The following is a 21,379-nucleotide window of genomic DNA, read 5'->3' on the forward strand; positions in this document are numbered from 1 at the left end:
AGCACACGATCCTATTGTATTATATGAAAAACATTCTAATAAGAGGTTTGTTTGTTTATTTTTTAATAAACTTCTTCCTTCCTTCCTTCCTTCCTTCCTTCCTTCCTTCCTTCCTTCCTTCCTTCGTTTTTTTGAGACAGGGTTTCTCTGTGTAGCCTTGGCTGTCCTGGACTCAGTTTGTAGACCAGGTTGCTTCTGCTTCCTGGTCTGGGATTTCTGCTGGGATTAGAGGTGTGCACCATGGCACCCAGCTAACTAAGCTCTAATGTAATAGTTTAAATAGAGACACGGGTCTAATAAATACTCCTCTATAGAAAGTGTGTGTGAGAGAGTGTGCACGTGTAAAGACATACAGATGTCACTGTGCACGGTAGAGGTCAGATGACAGCTCTGAATGCCAGCCTCAATTGTCTGAGCCAGTTTCTCTGCGGCATATGGCAGGCCAGCTGGCCCAGGAACTTCCGAGTACTGCCTCCACCTACTCCCTCCCACGGGGCTCTGGGATTACAGGGCTGTTGCCTATGTCTGGCTTTTGCGTGTGCTCTGGAAATTTAAATTCAGGTCCCAACCCTTCCACAGAGAACACTTTTACCCACTGAGTCAGCCCCTGTTTACTTTAGAAATGCCTTTGTACTTTGTTATTTTATTTATATCTTATATATCATATGTATAATATATAGTATAACTTTGTACTTAGTTATTAACCATAAACAGTGAGTCTACAGTATTTAATGGGTTGTAAGCTTACTGCTCAATATAAGAAACTATGTTTTTATAAAATGACAGAGCAGAAATCTTTGCACTTTTACCTTAATTTTCTGACTCAAAATTAAACTTTCATTTATGTATTTGTTTGTTTATTTATTTTGAAACAATGGATTTGAAAGGGCTGAAGAAACGGCTCAGAAGTTAAAAAGCACTGGCCGCTCTTCTATGGGACCCAGGCTTGACCCCCTGCATCCACATGACAACTCACAACTGTCTGCGACTTTAATTTCAAAGGATCTGATGCCCTCTTCTGGCCTCTGAGGACACCAGGCACTGCATGTGACCAAAATATCCAGATACATAAAATAAAAAACTAAATTGTGGCCTTCTGAAATAGTTTCATAAAGTAATTCTAAGATTATTCTTACTAGAAAGTTATTAATATAGTTTTAGCACATTTATGCTATTCAGTCTAGCTTAATGGCGAAGGGCTTACAGATGAAGCAGACTATAATAAAACTGGGTAAATACACTCTTTGTACTTCATCCCAAAGGATGCCTCTGATAGCATGACATAGTAACATATAAAATTGCTTCTTTTTCTTTTTATTTACTCATCTCTAAATGTAACAGAATAGATTGGGGTTTTTTTTTGTTTTGTTTGTTCTTTTGGTTTGTTTGTTTGTTTGTTTGTTTAAGACAGTGTTTTACTGTGTAGCCCTGGCTGTCCTGGAAATCATCTGTAAACCAGGCTGGCCTTTAACTCACAGAGATCCCCCCGCCTCTGCCTCCCAAGTACTGGGATTAAAGGCATGCACCACCAACAACTATATATAGCATGTTTTTATACTTAATTAAATTAACATTGAGATAACACATATTCTTGTAAAACAAGTTTTATTTGTACAGAACTAGTATTATTCCATTACTGCATCTGAAGTTAATCACAAAATATGCTGTTACTGTAATAACAAGCATAACCAGAACAACAAGGGCATGATCAGAAAACACCATCTCATCATGCTTGCTGTTTCCCATAGACCTTGTGACCTCTTATCATATTGTCATTCTTTGTTTCTAACTGTACCTCTCAGGAGTTTTTTGTCTTGCTAACCACTATTATCTAAGCTTAATACATCACACTGCCATACATATAGCCACTGCTAGAAAATCTCTGAATAATGTGTGAGTGCATCAATTCAGAGTCTCCTAAAACTAAAGTGACAAGTTCTCAAACTGTCTCTAGTCATTCATGGCTAAAAGTTACTTGCCAAATACAGCATATCAGGACACCTAGAAATTGGCATGCATGTTATTCATGTGGCACTATGCTGCAGTATTTTTCTAGTATTTTTCCATTGCTTTTAGTTCTCACAATAACCCTGTGAAATAAATACCACTGATTTATCTTTTTACATGTGAGGAAACCGAGTCATATTAAAATTAACTCATGTGCCAAAGAAATAGTTAGTTATAATATAAATTCAAGCAATCTGAATCAAGGTTGACATGTCAACCACTATCAAAGCAGAAATTTCTTATTTTCCTAATTGATCTAACTTAGCTGGCAAGAACACTGGCGTTCTGATAACAGTGGCGTTTTAAAGATAATCATGACCAATCCTCTTGTAGAACAAGATTGCTCATGAGGAAAAAAAAATTACTATTTAATTTGGTATGTTTCTATTAAAGAATACTAGAAAAAAATGTTTTGAGGTGATAGATGTATTCTTCATGGACCTGATAAATCTGATGATTAATCTTTATTATAAACTAGATATGATTTACAATCACCATGGAAACACACCTCTGATACTTTGCTATGAGGGTGTTTCCAGAATGGTTTACCAGGAGAAAAAACAAAACATCTTAAATGTGGATGTCACTATTCTATGAGGTAAGGGTCCCATATTGAATGAAAAGCAGAAAGTGAGCTATTTGCAGCTTTCATCTCTCTCTGCTTCCTGACTGAGGATAAAATGTGAGCACCCACCTCCTGTTCTTCCCTTCCCATCACAATTAACTACACCCCAAAACTGTGAGCCAAAATAAGCCCTTCCTTCCTTTAGCAGGCTTTGTTGGGAATGTTTTCACAGCAGTACTAATAAAGTGAACAAGTGATTTCATAGATGCATACATATAAAAACTTTCTAAATAGATTATAGTTAACAATCTTAACTATATATACATACTATATACATTTTTATATATTATATATTATATTACATTATATATATATATATATATATATATATATATATATATATATATATAATAGACTGAATTTCATATAGTCCTAGCAATGAGAATATCCGCTAACATGTTTATATCCATCTCTATAATATCCAACTTTAAGCTGAGCAAAATACTAAACACCAACCTGTTTTGCATTCTGGATTTGACAACTGTGTCACTTTTTGGATTTTTCGCACTGGTTTGACCACTTTCTTTTCTTTACTTTTTTCAGCAGGTTTCTCTTTGACAGAGGTATCATCTGAAACATAAATATGGACAGCCATCATTATGACTCCTATTCAGCACCTACATTCTTCAGTGAAGAAACTCAGGTGCAGTACCACCCTCCCCTTTCTACAGCTTCAGTTACCCAAGGTCAACTGCAATATGAAAACATTAGGTGGAAATTTCCAGACATAAACAATTCATGTTATAAACTGTGCATCACTCTGAACAGCATTGATGGTATCTCTTGTCTAGCCCCAGCCAGTCAGACTGGGTCATACCTTTGTCTAGAGTGTCCACACTTACAGGCTTTCCACCTATTAGACATAAGTAGCCATCTCTGCTATTAGACTATCTCTTTGGTGATGTCACTGAGCTTGTTTTCAAGTACTCTTTTTTTTTTTCAAGACAGGGTTTCTCTGTGTAGCCTTGACTGTTTTGGAATCACTTTGTAGGCTAGCCTCAAACTCACAGAGATCTCCCTGCCTCTGCCTCCCTGAATGCTGGGATTACAAGTGTGTGCTACCGCACCTGGCTGCTTCAAGTAAACTATTTTATAGGCTCCAGACCTCAAGAATAGTGATGCCAGTGGTGAGGTCCTAGCAGAGAGAAGCTATACAGGGCACCTGTATACGTCATTAAGTGTGCCAACTTAATGAAGAAAACTGTATGCTGATTTTGATAAGATCTACAGTAAGTTCATCTTTTATATTCAGTTTATAAATTAATTACTATCATAAGAATGTATAAGAAAAACAAAATATAGATAGGGTTCTACACACTTCAGTTTCAAGCATCTTCGGTGGTCTTAGAAGTATGAAAGGAAAAACTTTTCACTGAGGCTATTTCTCTGATCCACAAACTATCAATATCAAGTCCTCCTATGGAAAGGTTTAAAGATCACCTCTACTCCATCATTAAGTACCAAGTTTTTTATTGTTGTTTTGGGTTTTTTGTTTTTGTTCCAGAAAACTTGTTATGGATATAAACATGTTTTTGTTTTAATCCCAGGTGTGGGGTGTGGGACTGATTCATAAGAGTCCACTATTTGCCTAATACAGGCTCTGAGAGGAGCTCTTAGACAGATGCAGATAGTTTAAATCTGAGGACTCTGGAGAGAGAATAAATGCCAGAGCCCAGAGAGTGTGTTAGAGCTCCGAGAAAGAACAAGGCTGCTGCTGCTTTCCCCTGCAGCTCCCTATCGCTGTTGATGCAGTGAGACAAGAAGTCGGAGATCTCCTGGACTGAAGACTGGACTGGGTCCAAGGAACCTGATGACCCTAACCAGCAGGAAGCAGCTAAGAGAACTACGGCCCTTCTCCCACTAACCCTTTCTCTCCTACATGATGTTGAGGTGTTGGAAAGGATAGGGGTAAAGTAGGAAGAAAGAGATATAAAATGCAAATAAGAGTTTTTGAAAGTGCACCAGTTAAAAAACTTGTGAGAAATCCAGTGCATTTCTAGAAATGGAAAGAAGCTACAGCAGTCATGCTTTCAAATCAATGCATGTTTAGAATTTCAGGTGAGCATTTTCTTAGACTCTCACTTTATTTTAAAAAATATACTAACTACAGAAGTCCAAAAAATTAACCTAAATTACAAGTCTGAATAATGTAATTTAAAATACACATGGAGCTCTCTGTTATAAGCAGAGTAGGATACGTTTGAGTAAAAGGCTCTAAGGAGGTGGGAATAGTATCTAAGAATCAGCTAGAACTCTGGTGTGAACAGGAGGAACCTGGTTGGAGATATGAGAGCCAGATGAGGTAAAGGGTTCTACAGGCTTTATGTTTTGCTCAGAGGTAAAATGAGAAGTTTATAGAACATTCGAGCAAAAGAGTGACACAATTTAAACAAGACTTTAACATGCTTACTGTGGCAACTGTGTTGAGAACAGACTCATTAAAAGAGTTAGCAGTAAAGAGACCAGTGAAGAGAATGCTTGTAAAGAGTTAGCAGTAAAGAGACCAGTGAAGAGAATGCTTGTAAAGAGTTAGCAGTAAAGAGACCAGTGAAGAGAATGCTCAAGCAACAGACTGATGGTGCTTGATTTAGGGAATAGTGACAAAGGTGATGAAGGTGGTTATGAGATAGATACAATTTAGACAATAGGATAGAAAATGTAAAAGAAAAGGGGGGCAGTTCAAAGATTACTTAAGATCTGGGTCTTACAGAGCAGAGAAGCAAGTTTAAGGGATATATCACAAACACATTGAGTAACTTCCATTTTAGACATTAAGCTTGAGGTATCTATAACACATTTAATGTAAGTGTAAAGTTAGCAGATTGCTAAGAGTTTGAATTCAGGGAAAAAGTCTCAAATAGATACAAAGATAGAGGAATATTTACAGGAGAACTATTTCAGGTGTTAAGAATACATACTTTTTTTCCTAGTAGGTCTTTTTGGATAAATAAGCAAGAAGAAAAGGAATATGATGGGGGAGGGGGAAAAATAAGTAACAGGTAGTTTTAAGAGAAAAACCAAATGCCTCTAGAATGTCAAGTGAAGACTTTCAAGAAAGAGATAGTTAATGGTATAAATGCTGCTGAATGACCTAGATGACCAATGGATATTAAACACTGCCTATGACAAAGTGAATGTCATTAATGATCTTGATAACAGCAAAAACCCCAGCAAACAAACAAATGTAAAAGGGGGAAAAAATCAGAGACCATTAGCATAAGGAAAGTTTTTATAGTTTTGCTCTCAACAGAAGGAGGAACCAGAGCAGTCACTGGAGAAAAAGCCCAAAGAGGAATTCTGCCATGATGACTGCCATGATAAAATATGGTCAACAGTGTGTTGGTAGGCATGACTAGACAGAGAGGGAAAGCTTGACACAGAGGAGTGAAAGCAAGCTGCAAGTTATATACTTACACACAGGGCCAATGTAACAAAAACACAGGGAAGAGTAGAAAGGTTAAGATTACAGAGCTTATCGCCATAAAAACAGAAAGGCACAGTATAACAAAGTAACCGTTTAAATAGTTTCTGACAACAACCTCTGCCAGGCTATGACACTGTCCTGTAATGTAGAGTTACTGTCACTTCTTTTTAAAATGAGGAATGAAAGGTTATATAACACAACCATATATATATATATATATATATATACACACAAATAATTATATTAGCTTGTATATATATACATATATTATATATAATAGAGAGAGAGCTAATAAACAGCAAAGCCAGAATGTAAACTCTTTGAAATTAATTCTAAAATATTACACTACATTACACTTTATCTCCACATGAGAAAAGAATTCTGAATACAGTGTTTAATAAAATAAAGAAAATGAAACTGGATACTTTATGCCACAAAAAAAGATTGGCGGGGGCTGGAGAGATAGCTCAGAGGTTAAGAGCACTGACTGCTCTTCCAGAGGACCTGAGTTCAATTCCCAGTACCCACATGGCAGCTCACAACTGTCTGTAACTCCTCACACAGACATGCACACAGTCAAAACACCAATGTACATAAAATAAAAAATAAAAAAAGAAAAATCTTTTAAAAAAAAGATTAGCAAAATCTTTATGGGGGCTTACTAGAAAGCTGTCCATTTTGGAATTAAACAGTTGATTTTGAATCTTGATTTTGATTCTTTATGCAATCCTGGAAAAATTATTCCTTCAGCTTTCAATTCCTCAATTGTTAAAACAAAATAAACAAATAAAAACAAGACTAAGCACCAGTATAACTCCTAGTACCTTACAGGATGCTCAGGAAGTGGCAACACTACTATTCTCATCTTCCTAGCTCTTCTGATCTTCTATGGGTTCCTCTCAGTTATAATTTTCTAACATGCATTCCCCCTCTCCTGTAACACTTCGATTTCTGCATACGCTGACTGAAATAACTGGCCACTTTAAAGAGCTCTGAGGCCTAAGAGAAATAAACCACAAGTAACTCTATATGCTTCCTTAAAAATCAGTCTGTCCTGACTTTAAAAGTCTCCCAGTTTAAAAATAGCCTCGTTTCTGTATCATGAGCTATGGAGGCTAATTTTAATCCTGGAGGAGAGCCAAGAGGCTAAGAGGGTCTTAGGATTTAAACTGCTACTACTCTAATATACAATACACTTGCAGAAGGGCAACCTCTACAGTTTTGGTGAAGTTTCATGTTAAATATTACAAGTCATAGCACGCATGATAAAATAAGCAAAACAGCAAGCTCCATCTCACCTGCAAACTGAAGTGCTAAGTCTCTGTACAGCTCTCTGCTCATGTTTTGAAACTCAGCCTCCTGCCACACTTTTCCATCAGGAGTGCGAATCTTGGTCTCCGAAGGGTTGAAACCTGATACACACCAACAGAAGATGCTTTGAAAGATATATTCAGATATAATTAAAATGACATAAAATTCACTGTGAACATTAACATTTTTTACTTGTAGTGGGGTAGTGGGAGCAGGCTTGCCACACCATGAATGTACAGATCTGAGAGTAACTTGTAGGAGTTGGTCCTCTCTGCCCACCATCTGGATCCTGAGCATCACACTCAGGTCATCAGGTTAGTGTGCCAATCTCACAAATCCCAAAATTCACTCGTAAGTATACAACCAAATGTTTTCAAATATATTCAAAGTTTCATAACTATCACTGTTACCTAAATCTGGCATATTTCATCACTGAGAAAAGAAACTCTATCCCTATTATCAGTTGAGACCCAAAAAACCTGTCCTATCGGCCTCTGGCAACTACTCATCTACTTTTTATCTTCACGGATTTGCCTATTTTAGATATCTCATATAAATGGAATCTTTCAATATGTGGTCACTTTTAGTTAGCCTATTTACTCTGTAGTTTTTCAAGGCTCTCACATCATGTAAAAAGGCTTTTTAGCGTCAACTTATATTTCTTTGAACAGACATGACATTTTACTTATCCGTTCACTGGCTGCTTAGTTACGTGGGCTGTTTCTACTTTTCTCTATTACTAATAATGCTGCTATAATTATTCTAATACAAGATTTGTGGAAATGTTTTCAATGAGTATTACATATAAGAATAAATTGCTGGGTCACAGTAACTAACCGTAAGAACTATGAATTATTTTCTAAAGCAGTAGCACTATTTTGTATTATCATCAGCAGGACACACAGGTTGTCATTTCTCTATATTCTTGCTGATACTTACTATCTGTCTGTTTCATTAAAACTACTCTAATGGATCTATAAAGTAGCATCTGATTATGGTCTAATTTGTGTTTCTTTAATGATTAATGTCATAATTTCTATATTTAACTTTATATTTTTAAAAAGAATGCATAATTAGCTACTACATAATATACTGATGAATACCAGTTAGCAAAAAGGAGGCTTCAGTGAGATAAAACAGCATATATTCAAGTAAACTAGAAATGGAGTCTCAAAAAAATTAAATAATATAAGAATGTCAGCAACTATGAGTGCGCATGTCTAAACTATATCATACGCATATTTAAAAATAAGTATATACTAATGTAAAAAGCATCAATCTAAATTATGGGTTTTAGAAACACAAACTACCTTTTCTCAGAATCAGAGACAGAGAATGCTATCCTTTGTCTTCAAAGATAGGTATTGTTTGTTATTTTCTATTTTTGCCTCCATCTGAACAAATGAATGAGCTGGTATTCGTACTGGTAAAATGGCCCCAAAGGGACATGTGGTCAGTATCTTTAGAAACATTACAATATATGCTACTTCCCAGAAATTAGCACCCTGATCTTTTGCTTCAAATCTATCCGCATTTAAGAAATATATTTTTCTGTGAGTTCAAGACCAGCCTGGTCTACATAGAGATTTCCAGGGCTACATAGTGAGATTTTGTCTTTAAAAAAAAAAAAAAAGTATACTAAACTCTTGAGTGTTATTTTTACAAAATAATAACATAATGTAGATAATAACCAAAGTAATATAAAGATATATTGGGATTTTGTCTCATTATGTAGCCCATGTTGGTCCATCAGACAGGAGACTGATTCTCCTGTCTCAGTGTTCCAAGTGCTGAGATTCCAGGTACGTACTGCTGTGACCAACTCTAGGACTGTTTCTACTTGCCAAAAAATTGAGAGATAACACATAGGCACCACACTCTTCCAAAAACCCAGAGAGGAAACATAAACCAAGCAACAAAGCACCACCCAACAAAGACAAATCCAGAAATCAGCCCCTAGACCCATATCATCAGTCCCAGATGCCTAGAAGCCAGCATAAAAACACAATCAATAGGAGCCAGGGCAATATGTCTCCACTAGAGCCCAGCTAGCCTACCATAGCAGGCCCTGAATATTCCAATATAGCTGAGGCACAGGAAAAAAGATCGTAAAACCACCTGTATGAAGATGACAGAGAAATTAATGTATCCCTTAAAGAAATCAGGGGGGAAGAGGACATTGGAAGAAAATGAATAAAACTGCACAAAACCTTTAAAAAAAACTGAGGAAATTCTGAAAATAAAAAATTTAGGAATTTGAACAAACACGACAGAGGCAAGCTTTACCTACAGAATACAATAGATGGAAGAGAGAATCTCAGATGTTAAAGACACAATATGATAGAAGAAATGGATACATTGGTCAAAGAAAAGGTAAATCTAAAAAGCTCCCGATAGAAAACATCCAAGAAATCTGGGACACTATGAAAAAACCAAACCTAAGAATAATAGGAATAGAAGAAGGAAAAGAATTCCAACTCGAAGTCCCAGAAAATATTTTCAATATAATCATAGAAGAAACTTGTGGTTTTAGTGTAGAATTCTAACAGCCTTTCAAAGAAGAATTCATGCCAATATTTCTCAAATTATTCCACAAAAGAGAAAACAGAAGGAACATTGTCAAATTCATTTTATGAGGCCACGGTTACCCTATTACCCAAACCACATAAAAATCCGACAAAGAAAGAAAATTACAGACCAATATTCCTTATAAACACACATGAAAAAATACCAAATCCTAGAACACATCAAAAATATCATCCACCATGATCAAGTAGGCTTCATCTCAGGGATGGTTCAACACATGTAAATAGACAAATGTAATCTACCAAATAAACAAACTGAAAGGGGAAAAACACACACATGATCATCTCGTTAGATGCAGAAAAGGCCTTTGACAAAATCCAACACCCCTTCATGATAAAAGTTCTGGAGAGATTAGGGATGCAAAGGACAAACCTCAACGTTAAAAAAGGCAAATAACAGCAAACCTATAGCCAACATCAACTTAAATGAAGAGAAACTCGAAGCAATTCCACTAAAATCAGCAACAAGACAAGGCTACCTGCTCTCTCCATACCTATTCAATATAGTACTTAAAGTCTTAGCTAGAGCAGTAAGACAACTGAAGGAGATCAAGGGGTTTCACATTGGAAAGGACAGAGTATCTTTATTTGCAGATGATATGATAGTGTACATAGGTGACTCTAAAAATTCTACTAGGGAACTTCTACAGCTGATGAACACTTTCAGCAAAGTAGCTGGATACAAAATTAATTCGCAAAAATCAATAGCCTGCGTATATACAAATGAGAAAGGGACTGAAGTTAAAAAAAAATCATGGAAAACAGTATCTTTTACAAGAGCCTCAAATAACATAAAATATCTTGGAGTAACTCTAACCAAGCAAGTGAAACACTTGTATGATAACAACTTCAAGTTTTTGAAGAAAGAAACTGAAGATTTCAGAAGATGAAAAGATCTCCATTAAGGATTGGTGGAATTAATATAGTAAAAAAGGGCATCCTCCCAAAAGCAACCTACAGATTCAATGCAATCCCCCTCACAATTCCAACACAATTCTTCACACACCTTGAAAGGACAAATCTCAACTTCATCTGGAAACTCAAAAACCCAGGATAGCTAAAAAACATCCTGAACAATAAAAGAACTGCTGGATGCCCGCCATTCCTGATTTCAAGAATCTATACTATATCTATACTATAGAGCCACAGTATTAAAACCTCATGGTATTGACATAAAGACAGACACATTGATCAATGGAATCAAACTGAAAACCCAGACATAAATCCACATATGTACGGACATTCATTTTTTACGAAGAAGCCAGAAATACATACGGGGGTGGGGGGTGGGAAGGCATCTTCAACAAATGGTGCAGGCCAAACTAGGTGTGTGCATGTAGAAGAATACACAGATCCATACTTATTACCCTGCACAAAACTCAACTCCAAATGGATCAAAGGCTCCAACATAAAACCAGACACACTGAACCAAATAGAAGAGAAAGCAGGGAATAGCCTTGAAACTCACTGGCACAGGAGGAGACTAGAACACCAACAATGCAGAAACTAAAATAAACAATAAATGGGACCTTGTAAAACTGAAAAGCTTCTATAAGGCAAAGGACAGTCATTCAGTCAAAACAAAAGCCTACAGAATGGTAAAAGATGTCGCCATCTCCACATCCACTAGAGGACTAATATCCAATATACATTAAGAACTGAAGAAACTAAATATCAAAATACCAAATGCTCACATTTAAAAATGGGGTATAGCTCTCTCTGACTTTCTTTCCTAGGGACACTACCACACCACCACACCCCCTTTCTTTTCTCCTATGCTATCCTACTATCTTTCTGTCTCTTTCCCACTCCACCCTTAAATAAACCTATTTGTAAAAAAAAAAAAAAAAAAAAGGAGGTGTACAGATCTAAACAGAGAATTCTCAAAAGAGGAAATTCAAATGGCCAAGAAATACTTTAAAAAATGTTCAACACCTTTAGCTATCAAGGAAATGCAAATCAAAGTGACTTTGAGACTCTTACACCTGTCAAAATGGCTAAGATTAATAACACACGTGGCAGCTCATGCTTATGAGGCTATGAAATAAAGGTGATCAGCATCCCTTGCTGGGAGGAACACACATTTGTACAGCCACTATGGGAAGCAGTGTGCCTGTTTTTCATGAAGTTGAAAACAGATCCCCTCAAGATCCAGCTGTGCGTATACCCAGAGTATACTTGCACAACCATGTTCATTGTCATTCTACTTACAACAGTCAAAAACTGAAAACAACCTAGATGTCTCTCAACAGTAAAATGGACAAAGAAAATATGGTACTATTACCCAATGGAGTATTACCCAGCTGTTTAAAAAAAAAAAAAGTCATAAAATTTGCAGGCAAATGAATAGAACTAGAAAAAAAAAAAAATCACCCTGTGTAAGGTAAGCCAGACCCAGAAAGATAAAGGTTATGTGTATACTTATACGTGAACATTAGCTACTAAATAAATAATAACCCACCTACAATCTGTACACCCAGAAAAGTTAGGGACTAGAGGGGAAAACATGGGTCTCTCTGGGAGGGGGAAATAGGTTTTATGGGGGGACTTGGGGCAGGTGGGGACAGGAGCTGAAGGATCAAGTTGGGAAAGGGAGGGGAGAAGGGGTTAAGGGAAGGGATGCAGGGACAGACAGCTGGAGCTGAGGGGCATCTGAGGGATTGTATGGAAACCTAGTGCAGTGGAAACTTCCTACAGTCTATGAAGATCCTCATGAGGTCTCCTAGTGATCAGGGAGACAGAGTCCCAACTAACCAAACAAGGCTTCCAGTACTGGGACTGTGCTACAACTAACTGAGTTCTTGGCCAAGGGCGGGGGTGGGGGATTCCGTGGAAATCCCCAAACAACCCAGGTTGTGGCACACAAAGGTGCACTCTCCATGCCGATGGACAACACCCACACAACTCACTGAACGTGAAGAGTCAAACTGGTACCTACTGAAGACCTCACCCTACATTCTAGTGTCTTTGGTGTAAGAAGGTACTCTGCCAGCTATCAAAAGAGAAGCGTAAATACCAACCAGGCCACAAAACCTTTGACATACAATCGGTCCTGCCTGCAAAATATGCTAGGGCAATGGTAGAACCTGTGAGAGTACTTAACCAATGTCTGATTTGACTTAAGGCCCACTCCATGAGATGGAACCCATACCTAACACTGCTTGGGTGACCAAGAACCGGAGACTAGATAGCCCAGAGACCGAGGGTAAAGCAAAACACCACTAGTCTTAAAAAACAAACAAACAAACAAAAAAGTATCAATAAAATGAATTCTAATGATATTCTTCTATACTCATAGATTAGTGCCTTATTCAAGAGAAGCTTCCTCCTGCAGCAGACAGGAACAGATGAGAGACCCACAGCCAGATATTATGTGGAGAATCCCTGGAACAGATAGCCCTGAATGGGATGTCTCCATCAAATCCTTTCCCTTGGAGCTCAGGGAACCCCGCAGAAGAGGAGGTGGAAAGAGTGTAAGTGCCAGATGAAGGACAACAGGAGGACAAGTCCCTCAAAATCTCAGAGACTTCAGCAGAAAGCACAGGGCCAATATGGCCCTGCAGCAGGGTATATATGTATATGTATATGTGTGTGTGTGTGTGTGTGTGTGTGTGTGTGTGTGTGTGTGTAAAACAGCTTTCAGCTTAGCATTTTGATGGGAATCCTGTATCTCTGATTCTTGTGCCTGCCCTTGGGGCTCTTTTCCTTCTGTTGGGTTGCCTTGCCCAATCGCAATGTGATGGTTTTTGTTTTATCTTATGTCTTATTTTGTCATGTTCATCTCTTAGAAGCCTGTTCTTTTCTAATGAGAGAAACACAGAAAGGGAGTGGATGTGGAGGTGAAGAAAGGAGAAAAGGGGAGGAACTAGAAGGAGTAAAGGGAGAGGAACCTGTAATCAGGATATATTGTATGAGAAAAGAATCTATTTTCAATAAAAGGGAAAAAATAAAATAAATAAGGGGGGGGGAGAAAAATTCCAGAGGCAGTTGTAGACTAGGAAGTAGATCCACTAGAGGTGACTTAATGTTTCCTCAAGAGTTACTGACCTCATTTGCAAGCTTTTGTCTTAGAAGTTTGATTTTATAAGCCCAGATGATTCTTGTTCTTTTGTGAATATGCACGGCTTTAAGTCCCTCAACTAATAACAATGTTCCCTATGTCACCTACTAGCATCTCTTCTACAGTGCTAGCATTACCACCATCACCACCACCATCACTTTGGTTCAGAACCACTTCAGCTTTTTCATCCCTCCCCGGTCAACAACTGCAGCCTCAATTCCAAAGGCATGTTTTACATATGTAAGACCAGAAAAAACTGACCACCACTGTATCATAACTGAACACAGAATTGCAGGCCCGAAGGTCTGTGCCACATATGCTCATTTGTAACCTTAGTCACATGTTCCAGACAACAGCAACATCCATGCAGCATCTTCAGAACGTTAGCTCACTGTGTTAGATTCATGTAGAAAACGTTTCATGCTTGCATCTCTGTTCCACACTGTTACCATGCTTTCAACAAAGTGTTCTGGAGCCTGTGAGTTGGCTCCACAGGTAAAGGCACTGACGTCCCACACCTGAAAACCTGAGTTTGATCCCCAGGATCCACATAGTGAAGGTAGAAAACCAATTCCAACAAGTTATCCTCTGACCTGGAGACAAATGTTGTGACATGTGTATTTTGCTAACAAGTGTACATACACACACAAATAAATATTTAAAAATATCTTCTTTAAAGTTGGGCTGTGTTGTTCACAATTTTAGACCCAGCAGGCGGGAGACTAAGGCAAGATCTCCCTCTGAGTTCAAGGCCAGCCTGATCTACACAGAGAAACCCTGCCTCGCAAAATAAACAAACAAATAAATATGTAAATAAATAAATACATGATTTTTTTAAGAAAGAAAGTGGCTATATTTGACTCTTCATTAACATAAGAAAATCCTGAATATAGGGCTAAATTAATAAAAGCACACTTTAGGAATACATTGCATAAATACTAATTTTGGTTTGGGGAGATTGCTTTGATTTTTATTTCTCTATGCTGCTGAGGGCTGAACATAAAGCCTTACAAACAGTGGGTAAGTGTTCTATCATTGAGCTACAGGTTCTGCAAGCCTATATATAAAATTTTAATAGGAATTTCTGCTGGAAGATGAACAGAATAATTGTCAAGAGATAAAATCCTGGGTCATTTTTCAGGCCAGCTCCCTAGCAGTGAGTATAGGATGCTAGTACTTGTACCCGTGAAACCAATTTAAAAAACTGTCTATGGTCTAACTTTTTATTAGCATCACAGACTGGTAAGAAATTAAGCCCTTTAAAACAGAGGTGAATGCTTTCATTTATCATACAAAGTTTTAAGGCTTATGAGTGCCTGCTGCATTAACACATCTCAACAGCCATTCTGTCACTGGCACCCTTAATTCCTGTGGTGGCTATCTTCTCAGCTACAGTTAGCACCTTTCTGGGGCAATATCACCAAAACAGTAATGTGGCATGAGTATTTTTGATTCTCATCAGCAACAAGTTTGGCAAACTGGTCACCAAACTTCTCTTGGCTTTGTAACCAGCACATGCTTTCCCACCATGAATCCTAAAATAGTAATAACTGCTGTGCTTCTTCTTAACCTTTTCCACAGTCACAGGCCTCTCCATTTCAGTTCATTATGGTAGGTCTCCCCGGGGTTTACAACGGCATCTCACTCAATGGCACACGCGACTGCAGCGCAGCCAGGCCTGCTCTTAAGATGCATGGTATTCATCGCTAGCCCCACAGCCTGCCCTTCCCTTCTTTTCCATTACCTTCAGGCTCATCACCTTCATGACACAACTCCACCAGTTTATCTTGTTTCTCAGGTCACATCTGGTGGTCACTCCAGCCCGTACCCTCAATAGGATGTTTTGCACTTAGAATGCTTGGTTTGGGGCACTACTGATAGACCTAAATACTTTCTCTTTTGCTATAATTGTTACCAAAAAGGGTGTTTGCTGGACTTTTTCACATTTCCAGCAGTATCTTCTACACCACAGAGCAGAAAATAAACAAAAGGTATAAAAAGAAAAATGGCCCAAACCCTTTGTGGTACATGATGGGGAAAGCCCACTGCTGCATGTGATCTGCACATAGTTTTATTATCCCTGCAAGCACAATGGAGTTGGGGAATGGAGAGCCAAGCTAGTAAGGTATGGCTGGGCTTTTTATCCCGTAGGAGTCAATTAAACTATATTACACATCTGCATTTTGACTGTGACCTGCCATGTGAGGTCAGGTGTGGAACTTTCCAGTTACAATGTTCTATCTGTGCTTACCATAGTTCAAATTTTGGCATATTTAAGTTTTGGGTGTTTTTGTTTGTCTGTTGGTTTGTTTCAGGAAACATTCTCTCTGTAGAAGCCCTTCTATGTATTTGCATCCTCACATACATAAGATTTCAATAGCAGTATGTTTTGTTTTATTTTTTTTTTAGCTCCCAAATCATTAACTCTTATTTTTGGGGATTGTGTGTATGCATGTGTTTTGGCTGGTTGGGGTTTTGGGGGTTTCTGGTTTGTTTGTTTTTGGGGGGGATTGGTCCAATTTTCTTCTGTTTATTCTAATTTCTGAACATATGTTTCTTTAAAATACCTGGGGCCAGAGAGATGGCTCAATGGTTAAGAGTACACACTGCTCCTGAAAAAAAAAAAAAAAAAAACACAAAAAACCCAGTACAGAGCCTAGGCCCCATATCAGGCAGCTTACAACTGCCTGGAACCCCATCTACAGGGAATTTGACATCTCTAGCCTCCATTAGCATGCATGTGAGCACTTACATACACACACACACACACACACACACACACACACACACACACAATTTATAAAGTAAAAATTGTTAAAAATATTGTGTGCTTATTTATATTTATAACCAAGTTAGGCTCTTTACCTTAACTGATCTTTACACCAGAAAGAAAAAGACAGGCAAGCACTAAGAGCAGTCTGAGCAAGAATCATCACAGCACACGCACCATTTGTGTTTCATAAAATAATTCCCATGTCTGTGGCATCTTGCTGGTTTTTCTTTTCTGAGACAGTCTCACCATGTAATCCAAAGCTGACTAAACTTACAATTCTGCCTCAACTCTTTTTTTTAATTTAATTTTATTAATTACTTTATTCACTTTGAATCCCCCCATAAGCCCCCCCAGTCCCACCTTCCCTCCCCCTTCTTCACGCATGCCCCTCCCCAAGTCCACTGATAAGGGAGGTCCTCCTCTCCTTCCTTCTGATCTTAGTCTATCAGATCTCATCAGGAGTGGCTGCATTGTCATCTTCTGTGGCCTGGTAAGGCTGCTCCCCCTGAGGGGGAGGTGATCAAAGAGTGGGCCAATCAGATTATGTCAGAGGCAGTCCTTCTTCCTATTACTATGGAACCCACTTGGACACTAAACTGCCATGGGCTACATCTGTGTCAGCTCTTTTTTTAAAGCACACACACACCAAAAAAAAAACAATACACAAAAGGCTTGAGTTCATGTCCTAACACCAGGAAAGAGAGGGGGAGAATGTGTAACAAAAAGAACCAAGGATCAACCCAGGTGCAGGGCTGGTTCAATACAATAAGAACTATATAAGGGAAGAAATAACCACAAGCACAAATTTCTTGCTATGCACAAACTGTCCTTGGAACAATATACAACAATATATAAGTGACCTCCAGAAATGGGTCAGATAGTTGGAACATAAGAGAAGCTTTTTAAAGTATATACTTTAAACCTTTAGAACAATCAACCAAGTGAACTTATTATGCATTCAAGCAAATAAAATATCACTTTAGAATACAATGCAATGAGATGCATTTAATTTACATTGTACAAAAACTATTATGCTATTGTAAAAACTAAATTCATTAATCAAAATATTAGAAACTATATTCTATAATTTATTTTATTTTATTTTGTTTTTTTCAAGACAGAGTTTCTCTGTGTAGCCTCAGCTGTCATGGACTTGCTTTGTAGACCAGGCTGGCCTCGAATTCACAGAGATCCACCTGCCTTTGCCTCCCTGAGCCATGGGATTACAGGTGTTTAAAATCTTTTAATAAAAAAAAAAAAAAAAAACTACTACATTTTAAAACTATCAAAAAAAAAAAAAAAGGAATATGGTAAGCCCAACAATGAACTTAAAAGGTTATATTTAAGACTTTTACTTTTAGGATTCATAACTTCTAAGTATTAAGTAAAATATATTCTAATAAGATCTCTTAAGTTTGTTTTAGTGAAATAACTTGTAGTATCTTAAAACTTTTATTATTTTAGAAAACAAAATGAAACAGACTGCTTTAGTGGATATGACATGCTATAACAAGATTTGGGGCAATCTCACTCTTTCAAAACCAAGAAGAATATTTTGTTTTTACCAATTGCTATTTGCTCTGCCAACAGTGTGGATGTGAGATACATAACTAAAAGAGCTGACTAGAAGGATCTCATTAATAAGACCTCAGAACATTTTAGACAACAGCACATTTTTAAGCATTCTAAAGTGAATTTGGTTGCAAGTGTACCACAGATTAACTACAATGAAATGCAAATCATCTTTATCTAATTCACAAAAAGTAGCACTAATAAAACATAGCAAGCAACACAAAATAAAATTAATACTGCTAAAATTGTTCCAGAAAAAAAAATGACTAAAGACCTCTCAGGACAATAAAACAGTCTAAAACTTGTCAGGGAAATTTTTTTAATTTGGTAAAGAAATACAAAACAATCTAATTAGTTCAAAACTGTCTTAATTTATTAATAAAATTTTTAGAAAAGATCTAAAAAATTTTGATCTGCCTAACTTTATCCATAAAAACTGCACTTGAAAAAAATATGCAGAAAAGAAAACCTAGAGAGTAGGCATGACAGTGCACAGCCTTAATCCCAGCACTGAGGAGACAGGCAGGCCAGCCTGGTCACTCCGTAAGTGAGTTCCAGGATGGTTGGGGCTACATAATGAGACTCTGTCTCCAAAAAAAAGAAAAAGGAAAAGGAAAAGTTGGGGAGAGGAGATGGCTCTCTCAGGAAAGGCTCTTGTCATCAAGCCTGAATCTGAGTTCATTATCCAGTAAGAGAGCTCTCGGTCTCTCTGTCTCCCTCTGTCCCATTCTCTGTGTGTGTGTCTCTCTCTGTCTCTCTTATTCTGGAGGTGCACACCTTTAATTCCAACATGTGAGAGGCAGAGGCAGACAGATCTCTACGAGTTCCAGGCCAGCCTGTTCTACATAGTAAGTTCCAGGCTAGCCAGTGAGACCCTGTCTCAAAAACAAACCAACCAACAAACAAATCAAATATCATTCTGGACCTCATCCCTAGAAATTCTGATGTACATGTAGAATTGTCCGTCTTCAAGATTTTATTTATTTATTTTATGTATGAGTGCTCTATCTGCATGTGCACCTGCAGGCCAGAAGAGAACATCAGATCCAGTATAGATGGTTGACAGCCACCATGTGGTTGCTGGGAATTAAAATCAGGACCTCTGGAGGAAAGGACAGTGCCCTTATCCACTGAGCCATCTCCAGCCCCTAGAATTGTCATTCTTAACATGCACCTAAAATTTTTTTTCTCATGCAGCTAATTTTGTAATCAACCTGTTCTGAGGAACCAGATGACATCAAGACAGAGAAAAATATAAAGACTACAAACCTTTATATGCTGGAGGAGGGGGTGCTGTTGCCACTTTCCTAACTTTTGTTGTCACCGAGTTATCAACATTAACAACCATTACTGGATGGTCAATATGACCTAGAGTCTGGACTTGGCCATTTATGTCTTCTGAGTGTTCCCACTGTTTCCTAATCCGCTCCTTAAGTTTTTCCAGTTTAACATCATGTTGTCGCCGCTTTGAAATATCAAATCTTTGGGAATTACAGGCACTAGTAGAGGATGGAGAAGAGTCAGGCAGCAACACTTTTGGATCAACCTCGAGTCCCATGTTATTAAAAGAAGGCTTTGAATTGTTCTCATTTCCTTTTGTTCTGTTAGGCATTTCTTCCTCAGTTCTTACATGTACTCCCATTTTAGTTAAACATTCAGAACTGTGCAATGCATCAATTGCTGGTCCATCATTTAAAAATCTAACAACTGTATCACTGATGACAGATGGTTGAGAGCTCTCCAAATCACAGCAATGGAGGTTCCGATCTTCCCGACTGCCTACGATTTGCTTCCCACTCTCAGCCTTTTCCTCATGAACACAATAGACATGCTTTGACTCCAGATGACTGGGACTTAAGCTGAAAGGTGTACTGTGGGTTTCCCTGTGACAGAAAAGAAGAAGCTTTGTGATTAGTCAATAACAAAAAAACAAAACCTGTAGACTAGAAAACTGCAGGAGATAGACCTTGGGTATCCTCACCATAGAATAATAGTATGTGAGGTGATACACACATGAAGAACCTGATTAAGCAATTCCACATTGAATACATGAATCAAAACATTATGTACACCACAAATAATTTTTGCTTGACAACTAAAAGGAGCCTGAGTAAGAGTTTAAAAAAAAAAAAAAAAAAGGTCAGGCAGTGTGGTGCACACCTGTAATCCCAGGGAGGCAGAAGCAGGTGGATCTCTGTGAGTTTGAGGCCAGCCTGTTCTACAAAGCAAGTCCAGGACAGCCAACGCACAAAGAAAAACCCTGTCTCAAAAAACTAAAAATAACAAACAAAAAAAGCAGTCAAACTGAAACCAGTCCCTGAAGCTAACAAAAGTAAAACAAGACTATCAGAATACAAAGGAGTCAATAACTCAATCTCCTTGCTGATAGTAATCATGGTTTTAAGCAGGTTTTTCATATTCCTTTATTTTTTGATTCAATACTAGTGATACCCACGGCTATATTTTCAGCCTTGATCATTCTACATATATCTTACCTACATTTGCAAATGCTTTACTATCTTTTAACCTGTATCAAATATAACCTATTAAATATTCCAAATTCTTTATCACAAAATCTGAGAGTACAAGTAGATACCTAAAAGTCCCAAGTGTACCATCATAAAACTTCTTGATTTACTGACACTTTAAAATATGCAAAAATTCTTATAAATTCAATAAGCATAAGGCCCAGGGTCTGCTAATTCCTACTATTTGCCATCCTAAGGCCAGCAATACATTTAAATTATTAGTACAGTATTCTTCAAATACATAAAATTCTTTTTAATTTAGTACTTAAATGTCCTAAGCATTGTTAACAAAAATGTACAACATTGTCTATTACCTATTCTACACTATTAAATTAACATATTAATCCAGAACATCTAAGTTGCTACAAAGTAAAAGAGTAAACTCATACAAGCAGTAAAAGAAAAATTAATTTCAGGGCCTAGAGAGATGGTTCAGAATACTTGCTGATTGGGTGTGAGCAGTTTCTGCTTTTCCAGAGGACCAGCGTTCAATT

General features: G+C 37.6%; 1 protein-coding gene across 7 annotated transcripts in view; it reads right to left on the reverse strand.

Moving 5' to 3' along the window:
* Cep350 (centrosomal protein 350) overlaps nt 1–21,379 on the reverse strand; it is a 137,446-nt gene that overhangs the window by 93,558 nt on the left and 22,509 nt on the right. For all 7 annotated transcript variants that reach the window (XM_021660491.2, XM_060364485.1, XM_060364484.1 and 4 more), the window contains exons 6-8: nt 19,627–20,240; nt 7,355–7,468; nt 3,089–3,202 (exon numbers count right to left, since the gene is read on the reverse strand). In XM_021660491.2, the coding sequence (XP_021516166.1) occupies nt 3,089–3,202; nt 7,355–7,468; nt 19,627–20,240 (842 nt within the window). The remainder of the gene's footprint in view (nt 1–3,088; nt 3,203–7,354; nt 7,469–19,626; nt 20,241–21,379) is intronic.

Source organism: Meriones unguiculatus, chromosome 11 (genome assembly GCF_030254825.1).
Source record: "Meriones unguiculatus strain TT.TT164.6M chromosome 11, Bangor_MerUng_6.1, whole genome shotgun sequence".
NCBI lineage: Eukaryota > Metazoa > Chordata > Mammalia > Rodentia > Muridae > Meriones > Meriones unguiculatus.